General features: G+C 42.0%; 1 protein-coding gene across 5 annotated transcripts in view; it reads right to left on the bottom strand.

The window, feature by feature from the left end:
* Positions 1-22,881, bottom strand: part of ATP10B (ATPase phospholipid transporting 10B (putative)) — a 305,435-nt gene that overhangs the window by 78,481 nt on the left and 204,073 nt on the right. For all 5 annotated transcript variants that reach the window (XM_058545355.1, XM_058545345.1, XM_058545378.1 and 2 more), the window contains one exon: positions 8,494-8,698. In XM_058545355.1, coding sequence (XP_058401338.1) covers positions 8,494-8,698 — 205 coding nt within the window. The remainder of the gene's footprint in view (positions 1-8,493; positions 8,699-22,881) is intronic.

The following is a 22,881-nucleotide window of genomic DNA, read 5'->3' on the forward strand; positions in this document are numbered from 1 at the left end:
ATGCCAATCACAGGGTCTTTCTCCTCTGGCCAGAGTTAATTGGTCTCAGGGTGGGTACATTACACCAGCCAGACTAATCAGTCTCTCTCCCTGGGATGCTTTTCAATCTAGATGACAGGGAAGTTTCCCAGTCCTCTCTGGGGGTGAAGTTGTAAGTGCAGGTTTATTGGTGCCGTGTTTCCTTAAATGTGAGGGAAGCTAGTTTGAGAGATTGAAGCCAATCACAGAGAGAAACATAGACAAGAGATGGGATTGTACTGATAGATTCTGAATTTCTGGTTCTACTTGACCCTAAGGCACAACTCACCATGTATTCTTCCAATAAATTCTGTTTTTGTCCAAACTACTTTGAATCAGGGTTCTGTCACATCTAATCAAGAGTCTTGACTACTCCATATACTAGATTGGCATGGTTCTGCTTTGAGACACCAAATATTTCCCACATTGGCCTGAAATGCCCACAGTTATCCTTAGTGGTAAGGAGAGTGAAGGCCACTATTAAAATGTAAATATGTTATCATGGGGTCTGGAGATAGGGGGAAGGAGGAAAACTTTGGGCTATCATCCACTAATACCTTAGTGTGATTACATCTTTCCAACAACCTAGCAGAGCTTCCTCATAAGTCCCTGAAGGGATGGAAATGGAAAAAGACTTTTTAATAGAAGTTTGTAAATAGTGCTAAACATTATGAACAGGGGTCTCCCATGTCTGTGGTGTGTATGTGTGTGATGTGTATGTGTCCCCACACCCCAGGAGAACTCCGGAGGAGAGGGTCACCAAAAGGAAGATCAGACGGCTATAAAAAATAAAAGTTTTTCATAGGCTTGCGTCTTTCACAGTCAAATTATAATTATTGTAAATAATCATAACCAAAACTTATATAGTTTCAGCATTTTTATATATATTAAAATTATATTTATTTTAGAAATAAAAAATACATGTAAATGGATCTAAAAATTACTTTATTGATAGGAAAAATAATCAGGTACATCAGAATTGAGGTCCAATTGTGGCTCAACATTATACTAGCTGGATAATCTTCAACAAGGTTCAACCTCTCTGAAATTAAGTTTCCTCATCTCAAAAATGTTGCTAATTTTCTTCTTTTTCTACTTCTAAGGGTTGCTGTGTGTCCAATGTTAAAAGGAGGCTATGTAGTACAGTGGTTAAGGACTTTGCCTGATGTGGGAGAAAGATTTACATATTTAATGTTGATGAGGTTGAGTAAAAACCTCTAGTCCTGAATTTGAAATGAAGTATCAGGATAATTCCTGATGTATTTAATCTTTAAAAAAGTCCTAGTTCTGTGCATTTAAATGGCATAGAAACAGTGATCAACCCAACAGCATTAAGTACCTCTAGCATGCACTTACTGTGGTTTCTAAATACCACTTTCCATTGAAAGGGACTAGATCTACTAAAGACTACTGAGGTCATGGCAAAAGAACTCAAAAGGCAATGTGAAGAAGTTCCCACTGGCTAACGATGGGGTGATCAATATACAGACTGTACTTATTTGACATAAATCAAATATGTTTAAATCCATGAGTTCATATTGATACTAAAAAGAAAAACTCATTGGTCACCTTTGGAGGATGCTAGGGAATCAACTCATGTAACGCTGACATATACAAGCACAAACACAAATCTAACCTGAATCTAATTTAGGCACTAGATCCAACTACCAATTTATAAAAATACAGTGGATAGGCAAACATGTTAAATGGCACCACAGGAAGACAACGCAATCAGTAAAACCCAGACTACTGATAATTTTACAGGACAAACAACCTGGTTTATTCAGCAACAAAAACTAAATATGCAAGAAAAAAGTGAATAGAGAAACTATAAGAGTAAAAGAGATTTAAGAAATTAATCTGAGTATTTGGCCTTATTTGGATCTCGATTCAAATGAACTAAAAATATTGAACACTGACTTAAAAGTTGATATGAAGGAATTATTGCTAATGTTTTAGGCATGAGGATGGTAAAAAGGTACATTTAAAAATCCTATCCTTGAGAGATAGATATTGAAATATTTATAGGTGAAATGTTGCAATATTGAAGATTTGCTTCAAAATAATTTACAGAGAGAAGCGGGTAGGGATATAGATAAAACAAGATTGGTCAGGTGTTGATTGTTGAAATTAGGTGATGGGTACATAAAAATTTATCATGTTATTCTCTCTACTTTTGTATATACTTGAAAATTTCCATAATAAAAAGTGAAAATAAAAGAACTCTGCCTGAGTTTAAATCAGAGCTCAGTCCACTGCTAGTGGGGTTACTTAACTGTTCTTGCCTCATTTGTCAAATGGGGATGTCAAAGTGCCTGTCTCATAGGGTTATTGATGAGAAGTAGAAAGAGATAATAGGTACAGAACACTTAGAAGAACTGCCTATGGCACATAGCAGGTGCTCAATCAAGTTGTTATATATTGATATTACTTGTTATTATTATGTACATCCTATAGATAAAAAGAACCCTAGAAAATGTGATCTCTGGTGAACATTTAAGCAGTAGTCAACAGGTAGAATGACTAAGTACCATTGTTAAAGGAAATTTGGAACAGCTTGTTAGGGGCACGTCTCATTACAAAATCCACCAGGAAAGAGGATTTTTCTCTGGTTCTCAGGACAGGCAAGGTTGAGAGGACAGGCAGCTACCTTTTGCTTCATTCGAAGTGCCTCATCACTGAACTGGGATGGCGATAAATGATTGCCTACCCCACCTCGACTCTATCAGCAGAGTGCTCCTCTGTCTAAATACGTTAAAATCAGCACAAATTCACTGCAGAAGATCCAAGCCACAATGGCTGTTGCCAGTTGAGCAAATGGCTTAAAAACATTAACCATCAGTGGAATGCAAGCTAGCTAAAAGGGAGAGTTGATTAAGAATCTGTAACTTGAGCAATAAACAGATAAGCAAAATTATTAATCAATGATGCCCTAGGCTAGTGCTTTCAAACTTCAATGTGCACAGGAATCACCTGGGGTTCTTATAAACTGCAGATTCCGGTTCAGTTTGGAATGGGGCCTGAGATTTTGCATTTCTGACAAGCTTTCAGGTGACGAGGCTAGGCCATGTCTCACACTTGGCGCGGCAAGTTCCTGGTTGGCCCTGGGAAATGGTCTGACACATGCTTCAGTAGGACTTAGGCTTCAGTGATTTGGATAATAGGTCACCAGGGATACGTTTGATCTGAAATACGAGTTGCAAGCATTCGTTTCTGATTCTTCGGCTTTTGTAACTGCTTCATTTACCAAAACGATGGCATATGCTCATTTTCAGGGGTTAAATGCCTAGTGCCCATCTTGGAAAAAAACCTCCTTTTAAAGAGGAGGTTTCAGGGATCAGAATGTCATCAAAGAGAAAATTATAGTTTAATTCTCTATTGAAGTCCTCTTGCCTGCTCGGCAGACCTTACCATAACCCTAATTTTGGATCCCTTCCCTTTCCACCCTTTTCCCAGCAATGGGATGTGGGAATAAATATTTCAAAAACAGGTCAATAATTTTGTGAATTCAAAGATAGCCCATCATGATGAAAGCTCCAATTGAAAAAAACTGGCTTGATCTGAGTTGAATTCTGAGAAAAGGATTTAGAGACTAACGCTTCGGCAACCTTGAGAAGGATGTGCCATGTCACAGGAGGAAGACTCTTTTGAGAAGCTCTTTCATGTTTATAATTTCATACGAACCTCGATAGGAAAGGAAAAAAGGAACTGCCTAAGCCATGAGGATTGTCAGCTTCTTAGTCACCTTCACCTGTTGTGATTACGTGTCTTTAACAATTCAGGTTAATATTTCCCCCGAATTTGTATATGAATGTTAAAAAATATTGTGGTTAAAAAATGGTTCTGAGGTTAAATAAGTTTGGAAAGCTCAGGGTTAAAGAAAATTCACCTGGCCTCTTGATTCCAGGTCTTCTCAGAGACCTTAGTATGTTAATGGACATTGGAACCTTCAAGGGGGGTCCACAGGACACAGGCTTCCCAGTTGGATTTGACCAGGAACCTTGTTTTTCAAGAACTATCTCTTGAGACAGGGGTTTGACAGACTCTACCTTGAGAAATGCTGATCTAGGGGAGCTTGGACAAAGTTTGTCTTATTGACTTGGAATTAACAGAATATAGTAATCTATCATCATCCACAAGATGGTGAAAATGGGTATGGGTGTGTGGGGTGGGAAGTTTCTAGAAATTTCTGTGGTTGGTAAAAACCCTTTTGGCAAAGTGAAAGTTTCATAGCCAATAGGGAGTCAGAAGGAAAAGCTAACAAAAGCCATTAATACTTATTAAGATATTAAATTTCCAAACAAACCATATTTGTAGATGTTCAAAATCCTCTCTGAGACAATTGGTGAAATTTGCCTTTTGTGGACCTCAGAGTTTTCATCTGTAAAATGGGGATAGTAATGGCCACCTTACAGGGTGGTTGCAAGGACTGAAAAAGACAATGTACGCAAGAGCACTAGCACTTGTAAGAAGCACACAGATGGCAGTTTTGTCCTCATTATGATGAGTGTTTCTTGGAAGTACTTGAAGTGGCACCTTCCCTTTGTTGTACAGGTTTTCAAGGAGGTGGTGGTAGGTTCATATCAAGATCATCTAAGGGAACATTTTTAAAATATGCATGCCCAGACCCTACTCAGTCCTGGTGAATCACAATTTAGTGGTGGTAATGGGGAAAGATGTATGTACATTTTTAAAAATTTTTTCCCCATGGTGATTATACTACATCCTAAACACCTGTAATGTATTTGGGGAAAATCCCTAAATTGCAATCCCACCTCTCCTGCAGTAGTCCTGGGATATGTTCCTTGGAATAAAAGGTTTCTGTGGATAAATGTTTAGAAATGCTACATACTAGTACCTGCCCCCTCTTTTCCTTGAGAAGTTCTGAGAAGTTCTCCTGAGAAGATCTGAAATGCGCAATATTTGAAAACTTGTAACCTGTTGTCTTCTGGTCTAACTTGACCTTGCAACATGTATTTTTCTTGTAACTCTCATCAACATCTGTGTTCAGCACATTTGAGAAATACTACAGTAGAGTTAGCCAGAAGAGAATTTTATCTATTTTCAAAAATCATTTTGTACCAAAGACATAAGGGAGAAGCAAGGTAGCAAAGAACAGCCAAAATTCCTCCTCCCCCGGGAGCTGGCTAAGCCTACTTTTACTCTTCCTGCCTCTTGCTACTTATATGTGGGAAGAATATTGAAAATGATAAATGTGTGCTTTCAAGTAAGCACCTCCGGGTAAACTCAAGGTAAGTCAAAGGACCAGGGAGATGCTATGGAAAACCTTGAGAGCTGACTCGGGACAAACCTGGCTTTGAATCCTGGTTCCAACACTTCCTGGCTCAGTGACCTTGGGCAAGTTACTTAACCTCTTGATGCCTCAGTTTCCCCGTGTGTATAAAGGGGACAATAATAGCACCTATCTCGCTGGGTTTTTGTGAGGATAAATGAGATAATTATGCAAAGCCTTTAGTAAGGACTTAATAAAGGTGTGTTATTATTACTACCACTACTATTATATAGAAAGGGAAAAACACACGAGCAAAGTGAGGGAGAATCAAGAACTGAAACAGAATAGAGAACTGTAGAAACCTTTAAGCAAATAAATCTTCCTCCCTTCACAAATGAATTTACCATTTTTTTTTTTTTCTTTTGGTAAATCATCATGCCAAATACCCTGTGAGAATTCAGGGTTAGAGTTTGAGAGATGTTATTAAATTGGCTGGTCTACAGCACTGGAGTGTGAACGACTCTTTCATCCTGCTCTTCATCTAGTCAAATCCCAAATTATCTGACTAATTAACATACAAGAAACAGCTTAGAAGCTGCTGTGAAAGACAAAAAGAAAAGTGGCTGGTTGAAAGTCAACACCACAGAAATAACTGCCCAAGAGAGAGTAAAAAGGACTCAGAATTGTGATAAGGATGTTGGGATGGGGAGGCTGAAGGGGAGATTTGTAAGCAAATACAAGTTTCACCATTCCCAAAACTTTTTTTAAAAATGAAATAGAATAGAAAGTCTCAGAGTGCTTTGCGTGTAGTATGGCTGAGGACTCAGTTTTATGCACTCACATGCATATCCGCATGCACATGTTATATATTATGGTTATGAGTTAAAACTGTATGAGTTATGGTTAAAAAAGCTTGAAAACCTCTGCTCTAGAGGGCAGGCCATAGGGCCCTGAGCCCAGAAATAGATCGTTAGTGCGTGTCTAGAACGGCTTTGTGAACTTACCCCAGAACCTGCCCTGCCTTTTTGTAAACACTGGGGTGATTTGGTGAATGTGGCAAAGACAAGCAAAGAAGAGAAAACTCAGCCACCAAGCCCCAGTGCAGTGATTGACTCAAGTAGAGCCTGGAACCCAATGGGAAGACTGAGACGCCACAATAACAGTAAAAAGCAAGATGGTGGTGTGGGAGATCAAGATTTGGCCACCCTGAAATCTATCTCTTTACCTTGGTTGTTTTCTCTAGGGACATTTGACCTCCCCCACTAACTGCCTAAAGAATTTGACATGGTGGCTCCTTCCTGGAACAGATCTATCATGATGGCTGTAAAGATAACGTAGGGTAAATGTTACAATAGGAAAGGCACCAACAAGCCCCTCTTATCAGAAGTTCTGTCTCTCTGGCCACATTCTCTGGATGACCCTGCAAAGACTTGCCAGACAATCATTTACATTTATAAGGGGAATCTCCATTTGTAAAGGTATCTCCCTCTCTGTTTGGAGAAAGGAGGGGGATGAGCTCATTTCTAGTGACTTATCAATGTGGAAGGTGAGGCCTTGAGCTACATAATAAACCTTACTCTTGTTTACTGTGCTTTAGTGGTAATCTCCTATAACTGACTCCCCCCACCCCCAAAATCCTCCTTTGTCATTGGCTGAAAATGATATTTAAGACGAGAATTTCTGCTATTGTGTTGAGAAATGCAGTGTCCCTGCTTTCTCCCATGTATACATGTTATTAAACTTGGTATTATTTTCTCCTGCTAACCTGTCTTGTTGATTATTTGGCCAGCCAGAAGAACCTTAAGGGAAAGGGCAGAGGGAGATTCACTCTCTTCCCCCTGCAGTGGTGATGTAGTCATGGTGGTTTCCATTCCTGCTGTAGTAACTGCAGCCAAGGTAGCAGCAGTAGACCATTTATTGAGTATATACTATGCACCATACCCCATATTTTGTTCTTTATTTCATTTGAATCTCACAGGAAAACTGGGGGATAGCTATTATTATTTCCATTGTAAGGATGAGAGAACAGACTTCTAAGAACTGATTCAATCACACAAAAGGGATTTTATGAGAACTATTCATCCAGTGCTTTGAGAGAGGCAAAGTGAAGTATGATGTGTTGTCCTCTCTTGAGGAGTTTTAATCTAGATAACCGAACTCTAGCTCATGAATCTCTGAGGAATGAAGCACTTGCCTTCTTTCTCCTAAATCCCCTGACTCATCCATTTCTCTCCTGGCAGAGTGAAGAAAAGTGATAGAATTTTATTCTTTTCCATGGGTAGAGAAAGGTACCAGATTGGAAATCAACACTCACAAGGGGAATTTGAATTGAAAATTGGAATATCACACCCAGTTTCAACCAGGTAACACGTATTGCCTACTAACACCATGGCTACTTACGACCGACTATTTACTGGTCTCTTACTATGTGCCCATCTTTACGCTAAGTAATTCATGTACATATCTTCTAATCTTCAGAATCACCCTCTGGAGAGGGTACTATTTTTGTCTGCATTTTCCAGATGAGGGACTGAAGGTGTGAGAGGGTAATAACTTGCCTAAGGTGAGACATCTAATAAACGGTGGGGTTGGGCTTCGAGTCCAGCTCTGTAAGACACCTGAGCCTGGGCTCTTAACCACCAAACGATAATGGTTGTTTGAATAATGATGTCCAAGGCACCACACATATAAATATGGGGATTAAATAAATGTGTCAATGATCGCTCCTTGTCCTCAAAGAGGTTTCAGTACTGTTGAGAAGGTAAGATAGATATACGCAAATGGAAAAATAGTTAATAATACTACACTGAAGCTTATGCTGGGGTCAAAGGAGTACTAGAAAAGATTTATGGAGAGAGAAATTGCTGGAGCTGCACTGGGAGGATGAGCAGGGATTGGATAAGGACAGAAAGGGAGTTGGTCCCAAGGGTAACTGAACAGACATTAGATTCCTTGGTTTAGAGCAGAGAGCACAGTTTCTTCAGATGAAAGAATGGGTCTCCATTTAGGAACTCTGAAGCCTTCAGCAAGTTATTTAACTTGCCTAAGCCTCAGTTTCCCCATCTGTAATAGGGGATAATCCCCCTCTCAGAGCAGCAGGGAGAATTAGGTGCACCTAAGTGCTTGGGAAAAAGAGGCATCCACTCTTTTCCCTTCTATCCACCAGATTAAGTTCAATTTTCCAGTAGAGTTGGCTTACTTCTTCCCTTTGACCTCACAGTTGATCTTAGAAAGAACCTTACCTGCTGTGAGAAGCCCCTCACAACACGCCTTTGTTTGAGGTTTGTCTCTCCATCCAAGTTGGCAGTTTCTAGGTGGCAGATCCCGCTGGGGTCTGAGGAAAAGAGGAGGAGGATGTCTGCTGGGATGATCTCATTGCACTGCATCTGGACGAAGTCTCCCACACACACATCCTTCCAGCGCTTCTGCACGTAGCTCTGCTCTTTTCTTGGGTGGGAGCAAGACAGGGGTCAGAGTGAGTTTTAAGGTTCTCCAGAAAATTAATCAGTGAATGGAGGAAGGTCCCACCTGCACCTAAATATCCCCCAGTCAGCCTGTCACAGACTGCTCTGTATTCTACCTTGCCTAAATGACCACCATTATAATCTCTCTAGAAGAGCTGAGCATGATCTATATATTGCCATTAGTAAGTGATCTGTCTTTATGATCATTTAGAGTTTTGATTGACTGCTGGCTGTTGACTGGGTACTGTGCTCAGCCCTTTCTAGCGAGAGAAAAATTTGAAAGGAGAAGGTGACTACACAGTCATGTTAACAAAGCACTTTCTATATACACTTCCCAGAATAGCCAGTTGTCATCACAGAAAACAAGGTTGCAAGGAACTGGGGTATAGGAAAGATAGTTTCGGATTATGGGAGGAGAGGGGCAGTCGGAAAGGTGAGGTTATAGGCCATTGTTTAGGAAGATCTAGAGCAGTGCTGAAGGAGAAAACTCTGGACAGTCAGGGAATTAGGAAGATGGCACCAGGAACTTTGATGAGATGGGATCTACTGTAATCATAGAATCAGAGGGCTGAAGAAATCTGATGAAATTATACACTTTCTTTTCCCGTGCAATTTATCAAGCTCAGGTAATAACAGTGGCCGCAACAATTACAAATTTGGCACTTCTAACACGCCAAGCATTAGTTTAATTAATACATCACTTACTTGCATAATAACCCACTGGAGTAGATATTATTATACCCATTTCACAAATGAGGAAATTGAGGGTCCAAGAAAAATTTCCCAAGGTCAGACAAAAACAGAGCTGGAACCTGAGATCAGGTCCAACTTGACACCAAATCCTACAGTTTTCACTGCTCAGATATCCTACCTCCTCGAAAACATTTCCCTGTCTCCTCTCAGATGGTATCACAGCCTCAGCTCTTCTACCACCAGCAAAAGGACCCGCTCCTACCCAAGGCAATACTTTCCATTTCAAAGAGCTCTCATTTTACAGTCTTCCTTCTGCTTCGCCAAATATTGAACTAAGTCTGCTCTCCCAGGCAATTGGATCTATTTCATCTTCCATAATTTTAAAAAATATTTTAAGGCGTTCATCAGGTGTCCCATGAAGCCTTTTGGACATGCCAACTCAAATTTAACTTTCTAAGTGCCCTCAAAGATTCTTGTGTGACACAGTTTTAAGATCTGTTCTGGAGGTGTGGGCTCTTCTGCCTAAGGCTGCATTTGGAAATATTCCTCTTGAATGTGGGATTTGGAACCAAACCATGTGGCCTTTGTATCTGAGCCCAGCTGGCTTGCGGCCAGATGCCCCTGAGCCCCGCTGGGCCTGGAGAGGCAGGTTCTCCTTTGCTGTTTTTCTCCATGACGCTGAGCCCTCTGGGCATGTTGCTGTTTCTGTTTCCACTGGAGTCTGAGCTGCCCTGGGCATGACATGCACCCTCTTCCACAGAGATGTGACTGGAATTTCACTTTCTCCTTTGACTTCACAAATGTGCCTGAAGAGGACAGGGGTTCGATGTCTTCCTCCCTTCTTTGGGACCCTCTGGAGAACTCTAAGCAAGCCTTCCTAAGACCCCATCTTCCTTGTCATAAAAGATCCTTGCGTAGGACTCCCCCAGTCCCCTGAAACGAATGTGCTTCCCTTTGGGAGGCAAAAGGAAGATCTGATCAGAGTCTATAAAATAATCAGGACACCGGAATTGGGGCACAGCCTTGCAACTCTGAAGACCCAGAGTTCTGTACAAGTGCCCGTGGTTCTGAGAGCACAGTGTAGTGGCCACTGGTTAAATGAATCCTTGGGCAATGTCGTCCAAACAGCTAGTAAGACCACTTCTGAGGATTCAGAGGCAATGTATCTATAGCACTGAGTAATAATTCTTTCCATGGAAAAGTATGTAACAGGTTTCTATGCACTTTTCATTCCATCAGTTTATTTTAAGCTTCCCCTCTGCCCCACATCACTGTTTTTTCCATGAAGAATAGGGACAGCCACCCCAGATTTGTTTCTCAGTGTCATTTCAGAAATACATTTGTCTGTTTGTTTATTGATGTGTTTAGGGTGGATACTCCTCCATCAGGAATGTCACTGCTATTGTCGAATAATTTATGGTCCAGCTGCTGATTCAGGGAAGGATTTGTATTTTTCTTCAGAGCAGGTCTGGGCACACCTGCTAAATGTTCAAGCATAAGACCTCTTAAAGGAATTGGAATGGCCCACACTCTCCATGGCAAATGAATCTCATAGGGTGAAGGAGGGACTGGCTTTCTCTATTGCCTTTTTTTTTCTTTTTGAGAAAAAAAAAGGATTTTTAAATATTACAGCAAAATTGCCCCAAAAAGATTATCACTCAACATGTCTACATTCTTCCTCACCTCCCCTCTTTGACTTGCGTGCTATTGGATAATGCCTTTGGGAACGGTGGGGTGTCAGTTGATTGCTATAATCTCAGCATTCCACCTGGTATTTGAGATTGGATTTAGGGAGGGCACCTTTGACTCTGAGCAATCTCCCAAATGCCAACACTTCCAGAGCACACTGGTTCAGAAGGTTTGCAAATGCGAGTTGCGCGTGCTGCATACATAGGCATATCAAAGGCAAGGCCAACACACCTCCTCCCATGAACACTGAATCTCATTCTTCCCCCTTCTGATAAAGGACTTCACTGCTTATCGTGGCATGTAAGGTGATGGAAGATGGAGGGTTATGGAGATGAGCTTATGGTATATACATTTTTATGAACAACCTCTTCTGTGAGCTGGGCTGGAGTGTTGTCTTGTCAATTCCCATCATGATGATAGACAACATAAGGCAAAGGAGTCACTCAAGAAGCTGTAAGTCAGACCAGTTTCTGTCTTCTTTCTATTATTCCTTGGATCCAGGGAGGTCACTGTTGTACGGGTAGCAATTGCCTCTGTCTTTCCCTTAGATGTAATCCTCTTTTCCTTCGGATGACATGCCATGGTGAAGAAACATTCTCAGTCCCCGTTGTAGGCTTACCCTCCCCAAGTCAGAGATCGCCCATCTCTGAGGCTTGTGCTTCGCAAATAGAGGCACACATACTTCCAGACACGCAACCTGTTGTGTGTATCTGGGAGCCTGAAGCTATGGGATCAACATGATTTTGAGGTGTTAGTTTTAAACAAAGATTTTTGTATGTGTGTGGGGATATGGTTTTGTAATTTATCTGGTACATAATTTGAAGCATTTTATTTATATTAATGTAAACATAGTTATGTTACGGAATCAGAGTCAAATTTTACAGGAATTTTAAGTATAAAAAAATGACCTCAGGGTCATTTCCTTCTTGTCCTGGGCCACTTTGTGCTGGTCTCCTGTCTCTGGGGCCCATTTGTCTCCTCGACTGTCAAGAGCACGTCTGTGGAAAACGCAAGGATGCACAGCCTGAGGGCGTCCAGCCAGAGGGAGCGATGAGTGGCTGAATCCAGCTGACGCAGAACAGCGGCGTGCTCCTGCATTGAGTGACGCCCAGACGCGGCCAGCAGCCAGCCGGGAGCCGCCTGAGGAAGTCATTCCCTTGTTAATCCAGCACGTCCAAACAGCTGCCCCAGGTGGACGCGGCCACACGCTCTTGATCATCTCCCTGCTCAGTGAGTCCACACCTGGGAACTGAGTGCTATTTTAGTTTCATGGGATGTTCACTGCTGTTTAAAAATAAGACAAATCAACGGGGCTTGGGACGAAGACTCCATCTGGCAGATTCCGCCTCGAGGAGAAATTAAGTGGTGCAGTGCTAAGTGACTTTCAGAGAGGAGAGAGGGCTTATTAAGAGGTAAATAAATAGCAAGAGAGGTTTGTAACCAACTGGATGCCATGGGGAAGCAGGTGAAAGGGGGAAATGGAGGAGGAGAGGATGCTTAAGGCTCCATTTCTCAAGTACGTGGGTTTTATAAAAATGGTTTCAAGGAATCAGAGTAGAGGGAATTTATCAGGAGAATTAGTCTGTGGGACTCCCTATTCAAAATAGGATGATGAGCTGTCCTGAGCTGTCCTTCAGGGAGCTCGAACATCAGGCCCAGAATGGTCAGTCTGGCTCCCCCACTGACCATGGTTTTTCCACACGTGTCTGGTGTGGGGACAACCAGACATCCACATGCAAAAAAATGAATCTACACGCAGAGCTTACATCCTTATTAAAAATTAATCAAAATGGATCACAGACTTAAGAGTAAAATGCAAAACTATAAAACTGTTAGACAATAGCGTAGGAGAAAATCTAGACGATCTTGGGCATGGTGATGACTTTTTAGAGACAACACCAAAGGCACTATCCATGAAAGAAATAATTGATTTAAGCTGAACTTCATTAGAACTAAAAACTTCTACTCTGTAAAAGACAATGTTAAAAGAATGAGAAGACAAGCCACAGACTGGGAGAAAATATGTGTCTTGCAAAAGACACAACAGATAAAGGACCATTTATTCAAAATATACAAAGAACACTTAAAACACAACAATAAGAAAATGAACAACCCAATTAAAAAATGGCAAAAGATGTGAACAGACACCTCACCAAAGAAGACACATAGACTGCAAATAAGCATTTGAAAAGATGTTCCACATTATATGTCATCAGAGAAATGTAAATTAAAACAACAACGAGATATCACTACGTACTTATTAGAATGGCAAAAATCCAGAACACTGACAACAGCAAACGTTGGTGAGGATGTGGAGCAACAGGAATGCTCATTCATTGCTGGTGGGAATGCACAATGGTACAGCCACTTTGAACGACAGTTTGACAGTTTCTTATAAAACTAAACATACTCTTATCACATGATTCACCAGTCACGCTCTTTGGTGTTTACCTAAAGGAGTTGAAAACACATGTGCACACAAAACCTGCACATTAATGTTTATAGCAGCTTTATTCATAGCTGCCAAAATGTGGAAGTAACCAAGATGTCCTTCAGTAGGTGAGTGGATAAGCTGTGGTATATTCAGACAATGGAATAATTATTGAACACTAAGAAGAAATGAGCTATCAAGCTATGAAAATACATGAAGGAACCTTAAATAGATATTACTAAGTGAAAGAAGCCAATGTGAAAAGGCTACATACTGTATGATTCCAACTATATGACATTCTGGAAAAGGCAAAACTACAGAGACAGTAAAAAGGTCAGTGGTTGCCAGGAGTTGGGGGCTGGGGAAGAATGAAAAGGAGGAACACAGAGGATTTTCAGGACATTGAAAATACTCTGTATGATACTATAATGGTGGATACATGTCATTATACATTTGTCCATAGAATGTACAACACCAAGAGTGAGCCATAATGTAAACTGTGGACTTTGGACGATAGTGATATGTTCATGTAGGTTCACCTATTGTAACAAATGTTACATTGTAACAAATTCTGGTGGGAGATGTTGCTAATGGGGGAGACTATGCATGTGTGGGGACAGGGTGTATGTAGAAAATCTCTGTACCTTCCCCTTAATTTTACTGTGAACCTAAAACTGCTCTAAAAAAAATAAAGTCTTAATAAACAAACAATAAAAACAGGGCTGGAGGATATTTGATAGAACTCCAATTCAACCCCCATTATTCAGGTGAGGAAACTGAGACCAGGAGTGACCTTGCCAAGGTATACAGTGATAAAGCTTGGGCTAGAACCTCCATTCTTTCCATGGCACAACCAAGGGCCCTGGGGCTGGTTCAGGAATACCGGCAATGCTCCATTGTTTTGGCGGTGGTGAGGGAGAGGCAGTATCATAGAGTGGTTAAAAGCTTCGGAGTCAGGTGAGCGTGATTTGAGACTTGGAACTACTTCTTATATGTATTATGACCTTGAACCCACTACTTACTGTCTCTCAGCTTATTCATTTATAAAATGGGACAAATAAAATCTATAAGTTATAGTGAGAGTTAAATAAGATATAAAAAGTATCTAATGAGCTCACAGCAAATGGCATTTACTGCCACTATGATTATCCTTATAGTTATCATTAGCTTAGAGCAAACAGGGGCACTGCTGCGGAGACAGTAGACTGGAGACTGCGTAGTTGTCACTTTTCATGAGCTGATATGAATGAGGTGGGGTTTTTTGGCTGGAGGAGGACACTGGTGAGAGGGGGTAGGAACTGAAAAGGAAGAAAGGGTTGTGTGGCCTCTGTCCCCGACCTGGCACCAGGAAATGGAACAGAAGCTCAGTTGTACTGAAGACAGCCTGGGCTGGGGACAGAGGGCAGTAAGTGCAACTGTGTTTCCGTCCCCCCCTGTCTATTCTTTGCCTGCTGCACCCATCTGTTGGCTGCAGACCACAGAGAAAGCGCTTCAGACTTAGAGGACTCAGGAAAGTACCAGAAGGGGACAGCTGAGGCCAGAGGAGTGGTAGGAGACCTGGGCCTGGCTTGGCTGGAAATATTGGGGACACAAGTAATAGTCACCTTCCCTGAGGATGCCCAAACATATCTGGGGAGGCTTAAGGATTAGGGTGGGTGGACTGAAGTCCCAAATCAGCAGTTTGGTGCTGAGTGTCACTGGGGCATTTGTATTAATGTGACCTCATTATCACCCAGATGCTGCTGAGGACTGACGTGTGTGGGTCACATTTGTACAGTATAAAGTCCTTCTTTTTACTGAGAGCACATTGAATGCCCAGCTTTGAGGATAGCCCACTCCTTGACCTCTTAGTCCACATGGTTGCCACACACAGAAAGCAGAACTGAGCACAGAATGGCACCAAGCAGTGATGGTCATGGAGACACATGCTCGGGGGACAGGGGATTCACAGGTGCAGTCTGGCAAAGTCACGGCCACAGATTATGGGGAGGCAGCCTGGGGGCATTCAAGGCATGAGATGTTACTCCCAATGCCCTTCCACTAGCTTCTGCTGATCTAAATCCTACCTTTCTCTTTCACTCCTGGGCACTGAGTGTCAATGGTGCACCTCTTGTTGCCCCACTTCCTTACGTATTGTGATTCTGTTTCCTAAATGTCTCACGTCTTCAACTATGTAATAAGCTTGCTGAGAGCTGCGATGAACCTGGGTCTTATACTTCTGTGCCTACATGGGGTCTGGTATGGTGTCTAGCACATGGGGGAGTGTTCAGCAAATATTTAGTAACTGATTCCTTGTAGATTTATGTTGAACATGGGGCAGTAGGAGGGAAGCTTTTCCTAACCTTTAGCCATTTTAACATCCAATCTCTTTTTCTGTGGACTCACCAGTAGAGACTCCCAAAAATGATATTATAGCATAATGTAATGCAACATGACATAAGCTTACACGTATTGAGTATCTAAATGAGCTCAGCACTTAACTTACATTACCATTTAACTGTCTAATAATGAAACAACTTTTATTATTACTATTATAATAATACTTCATAGATGAGGAAACTTAGGCCCAGAAAGGTTACCTAACTTGTGTAAGGTCACATAGGTGTGCCTACTGGGACATCTGAATGACACTTGTGGGAGCTTCATGGCTCAATGTGATCTCTTGGTTCTGTTTGGGAGTGAGGTACAAAGCAGATGAAGTCTCAGAATCTGGTGACATAGACATAACCGAGGCTGGTTGAGAACAGGAGCCTCACCCTTTGGAATTGTGAGCTCCTTAATGGCCAAACAGAGGCTAGAAATCCTCATTGGCTGAAATACAAATCATGCCTGATGACATGAGTGCAGAGCTTCAGGGCCACCTGAATTCTTGTTTTATGACCCTTCCATCCATTGAGTTTGGGGGGGATCTAACGCATTCTATCCTGAAATGACAAGCTGAATTGGCCCAAATAGCTTATGGCCTCCTGTGCGCACAGGGTGAGGCAGTGGGAGTGAGGTAGGCAGTGGGAGTGGGGTGGGCACTTGCAAAATTGATGCTTCAGAGAGAAGCCAAATGCAGCGCAAAGACCTGTGGGATGGATGCAATGGTCTGCTGGTCTGTAAACTCCAGCCAGCGGCACTTTTCATAGTCATGCTTCAAATGACACTAGCTGTTCCTCTGTTGTCTGTATTTTTCAGATTCTTCCCCCAGGCTCATTTTGCTATGCAATTAGAACTTGGAGTCAAGTCCTATGGTAAAGAGTTTGTCTTCTTTCATGCAGTTCCAAACTCCAGCCAATGGTCTTTCTTGCTTCTCCCCGTGGGTCAAGCTCATGATGACTGCCAGCTATCAAGGTTATAGAACTCTCCTTAGCAATATTTTAGCTAACATTTTCTGAGTGCTACTGAATGCCAGGCGCTATGCTAAGCATTTTACACACATTGTCTTATTTAACAACTGTAGCAACTCTGGATGTACCTGGATTTATGACCATATTTTGATGTTGGGATGGCCCTGGCAAAGCCTAAATTCTGCCCTGTCAATCATCTCACCTCCTTTGGGTTTCCCAGAGAACTGTTATTCAGAGGAAATAATAGTAGAATGGGGAGCAAATAGCTGCTTTATTAATAGGCATACAAGTATGATATTCTAATGCACACTCTATGTTAGAAGTTGGGTTGGAAGAAGTGGCTTAGGCTGTGGGATAGATGAGGCCACTTACATCCCTTGTCTGAATCTAAATCTTGGTATGAGTGTGGTCGGGTGTGCTGTGGAAAGGGAGGTGGAGAAAGAGGTCTAGGCTCCAGAGGGGTTTCCCAAATTCAGGTTTTAAATTCTGCCACAAAGAAGAGAATTGAGAGGGCAGAATATAATAAGTTTCTTCTTTTAAAACATTATAACCCTGCCCACTGGTAAATGTGGCTCAGTGAATGTCCTTGATTTTTACGAATAATTAAACAATTCCTCCCTTATATGTGTAGACAATGTAGCAAGAAAGATGAAGGCTCATGTTGGGCCTAGCATTGAAAAAATTAGAGTTGCAGTGACTGAAAATTAAAAAAAAAAAAATTACTTAGAACTACTTATGGTGCAGACACTGAGTTAAACTTTTTACAAGGATTATCTCGTTCAATCCACATGACCTTGGGAGACAGGTGCTAGTATTGTCCCCGTTTTACAGATGCTGAGATGGAGGCTCAAGTGATCAAGTAATTATGTATGTCCATACATTTAGTAGGTGGCAGTTCTGAGACAATCCCAGGTCTGGTGCCAAAGTCCTGGGTGCGAAGCATCCAGTAAGATGTCACATTTTAAATGTCATTGTTGAGACTGCTGTCCTCACCTACCTCTGGCATCACACTGTATAGTTGTTTCTACAGCTCCGCTATTTTCAAGCCCTCTTGCATGTCATCTGTACAACGTTTCACAAAATATACCGTAGAGAGATTATGATTGCTGTTTAAAGATGAGACAAATGGGGCCCCAACAGCTTAAGTGGCTTCATTTAGGTCATGCAGTTAATTAGTGACAGACCCAGGATCAGGACCTCTGGTTGCCTCCTTCTCAGGCTTTCCAGTGGGGGCTCTGGCACAAAAGGCAACTGACATACAAATAAAAACAGGGTGCAGGCCAGGCTTCCTTCTTCTCCAGCGGAGCTTGCCGCTGCTGGGTAATCAAGCCCTCAGTGCCAGGCTGTCAGAAGACTGGCCGCTCTCCTCTAGCATCTGGAATTATTCTTATGTTATAATTTCACCGGGAATTATAACACCTGGCTTACGGAAAAGAGAGTCTCCAAGTCTTGGTAAAAAGTCAGAATTTTAAAGTTTCTTATCTGAGTCCTTCTTCTCCTAAGTTTCTGACATTTCTTGATCCTGGTCTTTTTGACACCAGCATAAGCCACACACACAACCTTTAGCTGACACATGGACAGGCGGTGAGCTGAATGTGTTCCCTCTGCCTGTTTAAATGCTGCTCATCCTTCAGTGCGCTCCTGAAATGTCACCTCTTCAGGGAAAGCTTCCCTTGGCCTTGCTGTTTCTCACAGGCAGATGAGTCACCACACCCTCTGCCTGACTGTGTCACTTTGTACACAGGCAGGGGACACTGTAGCTGTTTACAAGCTCCTCGAGATCCCTGATCTCCTTAAGGGCACACAAGGCCTACCACATTGTTGCACACACACTAGGTCTCGAATTAATATTTGCTAAATGGATGAACAGGTGGATGGACGAAACACTGGAAAGCTTTTGCTCCGTTACAATATGGGGACGAAAACCTCCATGGATTCCCCTGGTCCATACTTCTGCTTCCTTAGTGCATGTTTTCCGAATACAAATAAAAATTGAGGAAGCTGGATGGAAAAATACAAATCTCTTGCTGGTGTATGGTTTCCACACTCATTAAACTGAGCCCTGGGAGAAACTAAGCTAATGCAATTCTGAAGCTAATCTCTCCTTGAAGTCATTCCATAAATCTGATTAATGGGTCGCCTTTAGACCACAAGCACAGTTGCTATATTAAAAGAAAATGCTCTAACAGGATTGTTATTCCGTTAACAGTGCTTCTGCTGTTTGCATAAAGCGTCTCTCGCAGTATAAACAAGGCTAGGCTGGATATTGCATGGGATTAAATGGAGCAAAAATCTTAAGTGAGGGCCCTAGTATTCAACTGTACAAACATGAAACAAAAAAGACATCATTTTCTGAAATGTGTGAATCTGAGACAAAATGGATAGAGCTAGTGCTTGAGATATATGCTGTAACATTGCTTTTCAGAAAAAAAAATAGTCCTCTTAGATCTTGTATTCTTTGCCTGACATCCCATCATGTATTATCATATCATGGATATGTGGCAAAAGGAAATGCCCTTCAGCACCCATCAGTTCAGATAATAACTAACACTTATCTAGTATTTCCTAGCTTCCTATTCCGGGATCTTTCATTGAATTACTCCACTTCAGAGTTGGAAGAACCTTAGGGATATATAGTATGGAATGTCCCAAAGTGTGTATGTTCCTACTAATACACGGAAAGCAATTCACAGAGTCTAGCCTCAAAAACATTTTAAGGTGAGAGTACTGAGGACAGGGAGGTGGCCTCTCCAACATCTGTTCTCCTTTTCTTGGAAACTGTCTCATTTTTTCCTTTGGATTTTACATCTTCTCTGGGTAGCTCATATGCTTTCAGGGAAGCTGACTTCATGCTGGACTCTGTGGCTCAGGTATAACCTAGTTAGCATAACCCCATCTCCTGCTCACAAGGATTGGCTCAAAGACAGGCATGTGACCCACTGGGGTCACTGAGGAGGGTCTTGGGAGTAAGTTTCTGTAGGGGAGAAGAATTTGCCACCTCAAGTTGTGTCTCTGTGGTGTGAGGTTTATTTTGGACTGGTTACTTTTAGGAAACTGCAGACAAGGGAGAAGCTCTGAAAACCAAGTAGAAGTTATCCTTCGTAAGAGACAATTACATTTGTAAGGGAAATCTCCATTTGTAAAGATGTCTTCCTCTCAGTACCAGGAAGAAGAGGATGACCTTATCTCTAGAAACTGTTATCAATGCAGAAGGCAAGGACTTAAATCTGCATAATAACCCTACCCTTGTTTACTGTTCTTTTTCTGGTAATCTCCCATAACTGACTTCCCCCACCTCCAACATCCTCCTTTGTCTTGAGCTGCAGATGGTATTTAAGGTGGCAGCTTTGGCCATTCTGCAAGTTACTCAGTTTTCCTGGGTTTCTCCCATGTATACATGTTATAAAGCTTTGTTTGATTTTCTCCTGTTATTCTGTCTCATGCCAATTTAATTCTTAGACCAGCCAGAAGGACCTAGAGGGTAGAGGAATTGTCTTCCTCCCTTACACTTCCCAGATCTTCCAAGAAAGCTTTCAGAAGTGCCTTTCTTTCTCCCGTTTTGAGTTATCATATGTACACATGAAGGCAGGAGCTGCTCATCGCCCTGAGGGAAGTCTGCCTGAGGGTAACGATGACACGAAGGGGACTGAATGAGAAGGAAGCTAAGTACTGGAACTAGAATGATTGAACCTACGCCTGATCACCTGCCCACCTCAGGACGTTTGTAGTGACTTAAGCCGAGAAGTCTCTTTGTTGTTTAAACTTGTTTGAGTTTTCTGCTGCTTGCAGCAGACAGCATTTCCAACTGACACAACTGAGTTAAACAAAGTCGGCTAGGGTACTGACTGAGGGTCCTCCCAGAACCTTGTTATGTTGACGTGCATTGTTAGATCTGAGAGAAGCATCAAGTACGTACTATGTCCCAAATTTATTTGGCTGTGGGTTCAGTTCTTTCATAGTGCATCTCACAGGACAAGATTTAGTCTAATTCCCAAGTTTTACAAAAGTGGAAACTGAGATCCAGAGATTTAAATGACTTCCCTAAGCTATTATTAGTAGTTAGTCACACATCCGGGCCTAGGGGAGAGGCCTCCTGACTCCCAGGCCTGCATTTTTGCTTCAAGGTCACACCCCTTCTCTACCCAAAGAGGTTAAGAGGATCCCTCATTGAAGATGAATCTCAAAAGAAGAGTCTAATTATTCTTTTGCAGAGACTCCAAGTTCCTAGGATATTATAAAGCAAAGGTTGCAAATTAGGGGGCTCACAGACAAAATAAGAACTTTAGGTCAAATGAAATCGGTCTGAAGTATTTGAAAAAATTATATCAGTTACAAACATTTGAAATAAAAATATGAATTTCTAGCTCCTCTAATAAAATTCAGACAATCTGGCAATACTAGGCCTATATTTCCACATGGTAAACAGCTGGAGCCAAGTGGCCAGCTCTGCCTCCTGAGATGAATGTATGGGCCTTCCAGTTTGCCACAGTCCCCACTACTCCCTATTGTATCCAAACACTGATGCCAAGCGTCAGTTGCCATGTATCAGTACATGAATAATATTGCTTTCCTTTTTGTATCCAGTCTATTTCATTCAATTACCTGCCTGGCCCCAGTAGTCAATTATTTTGCTATACTGAAAAAAATAAAATTTCCCAAATGGAGATGTTAATAGATATTAAAAAATATTTCTGAGGCTCAGTAAGTTTGGAACAATACTGAGTTAATCAAAGATGAACAGATTTATTTACTGTGTATCTTTTCTTAGTCCTTTATGGGTCACGGGTCAGGAAGGCCAGGGTACATTTTTTTGGCCCTGGTTGTCTTTTATCAGAGACCATCTCTTTGTCATTATTATTTCACTGAATACACTTTGAGAAATACTGCCACCAAAACCTTTATGTCCCTTTCTGCCAGTGAGCCTGTGAACTAATGTCTCTTTTTTCTAGGATTATTATCACCTCGGTTTTCCACTGTTCCCTGGAAATTATTTTGAGAACAGAACAACAACAGCCTGATTTACAACAGGCCAGCACCCAGCACAGGTCGGCCTGTGGTCTGATCAACACTGAGATTATCCCCAAGAACAGGCCCATTATTCTGGGATGCTTAGGGCAGGGGATTTCTGGCTGAGCAGGGAGAACAGGACCAGGCCAATTGAGGTCCACACACATTCCTCCCCAAGGAACCAGCTTCCTGCTTGCCACTGTGCATCTTCTCAGAGAAAAACACCAAAGGAGAAAGACAGAAAACAAAAAATGATGGAGTGGATTGGTGACAAGAGAAAAGCAATGCTTTCTTAAAAAACAGTCTCTTCAAAGAAAGGCATCAGACCTCAACAGTTATTTTTCCCTTTCTTCATAATTTCCTTATTCAAAGGTGAGGAGGGGCCGGCCCCGTGGCTTAGAGGTTAAGTGCGCACGCTCCGCTACTGGCGGCCCAGGTTCGGATCCTGGGCGCGCACTGACGCACCGCTTCTCTGGCCATGCTGAGGCCGCGTCCCACATACAGCAACTAGAAGGATGTGCAACTATGACATACAACTATCTACTGGGGCTTTGGAGGGGGGGGAAGGAGGAAGCTTGGCAATAGATGTTAGCTCAGAGCTGGTCTTCCTCAGCAAAAAGAGGAGGATTAGCACGGATGTTAGCTCAGGGCTGATCTTCCTCATAAAAAAAAAAAAAAAAGTGAGGAATGACTAAATCTGAATTCTAGGTGTTCAACATGCTAACAACATTCAAGATCATTGGATCTAGCTGAAAAAGCCAACAGGACCCTTCAGATTAACTTTTTCAGACAGGCAGTTGTGGCCCTGCAAGCGAAGAGGCCAGAAGTTCATATAACGCTGAGGGGAGGACATGGAGTTTCTCTTAGGGGTGCTCTGGAGACAAATGAACCCTTTGCATCACGTGGTGTCCCTAGAGGCTTCCGCAGGCTACAAGTTTCCAAGTGGAGTTTGGCTCATAAACCCTCTTGTCAGCCAGCTCCAAGTCCATCATCTTCTATTCCCCTGGGGAAGAG

This window comes from Diceros bicornis, chromosome 1 (genome assembly GCF_020826845.1).
Source record: "Diceros bicornis minor isolate mBicDic1 chromosome 1, mDicBic1.mat.cur, whole genome shotgun sequence".
NCBI classification, from domain to species: Eukaryota; Metazoa; Chordata; class Mammalia; order Perissodactyla; family Rhinocerotidae; genus Diceros; species Diceros bicornis.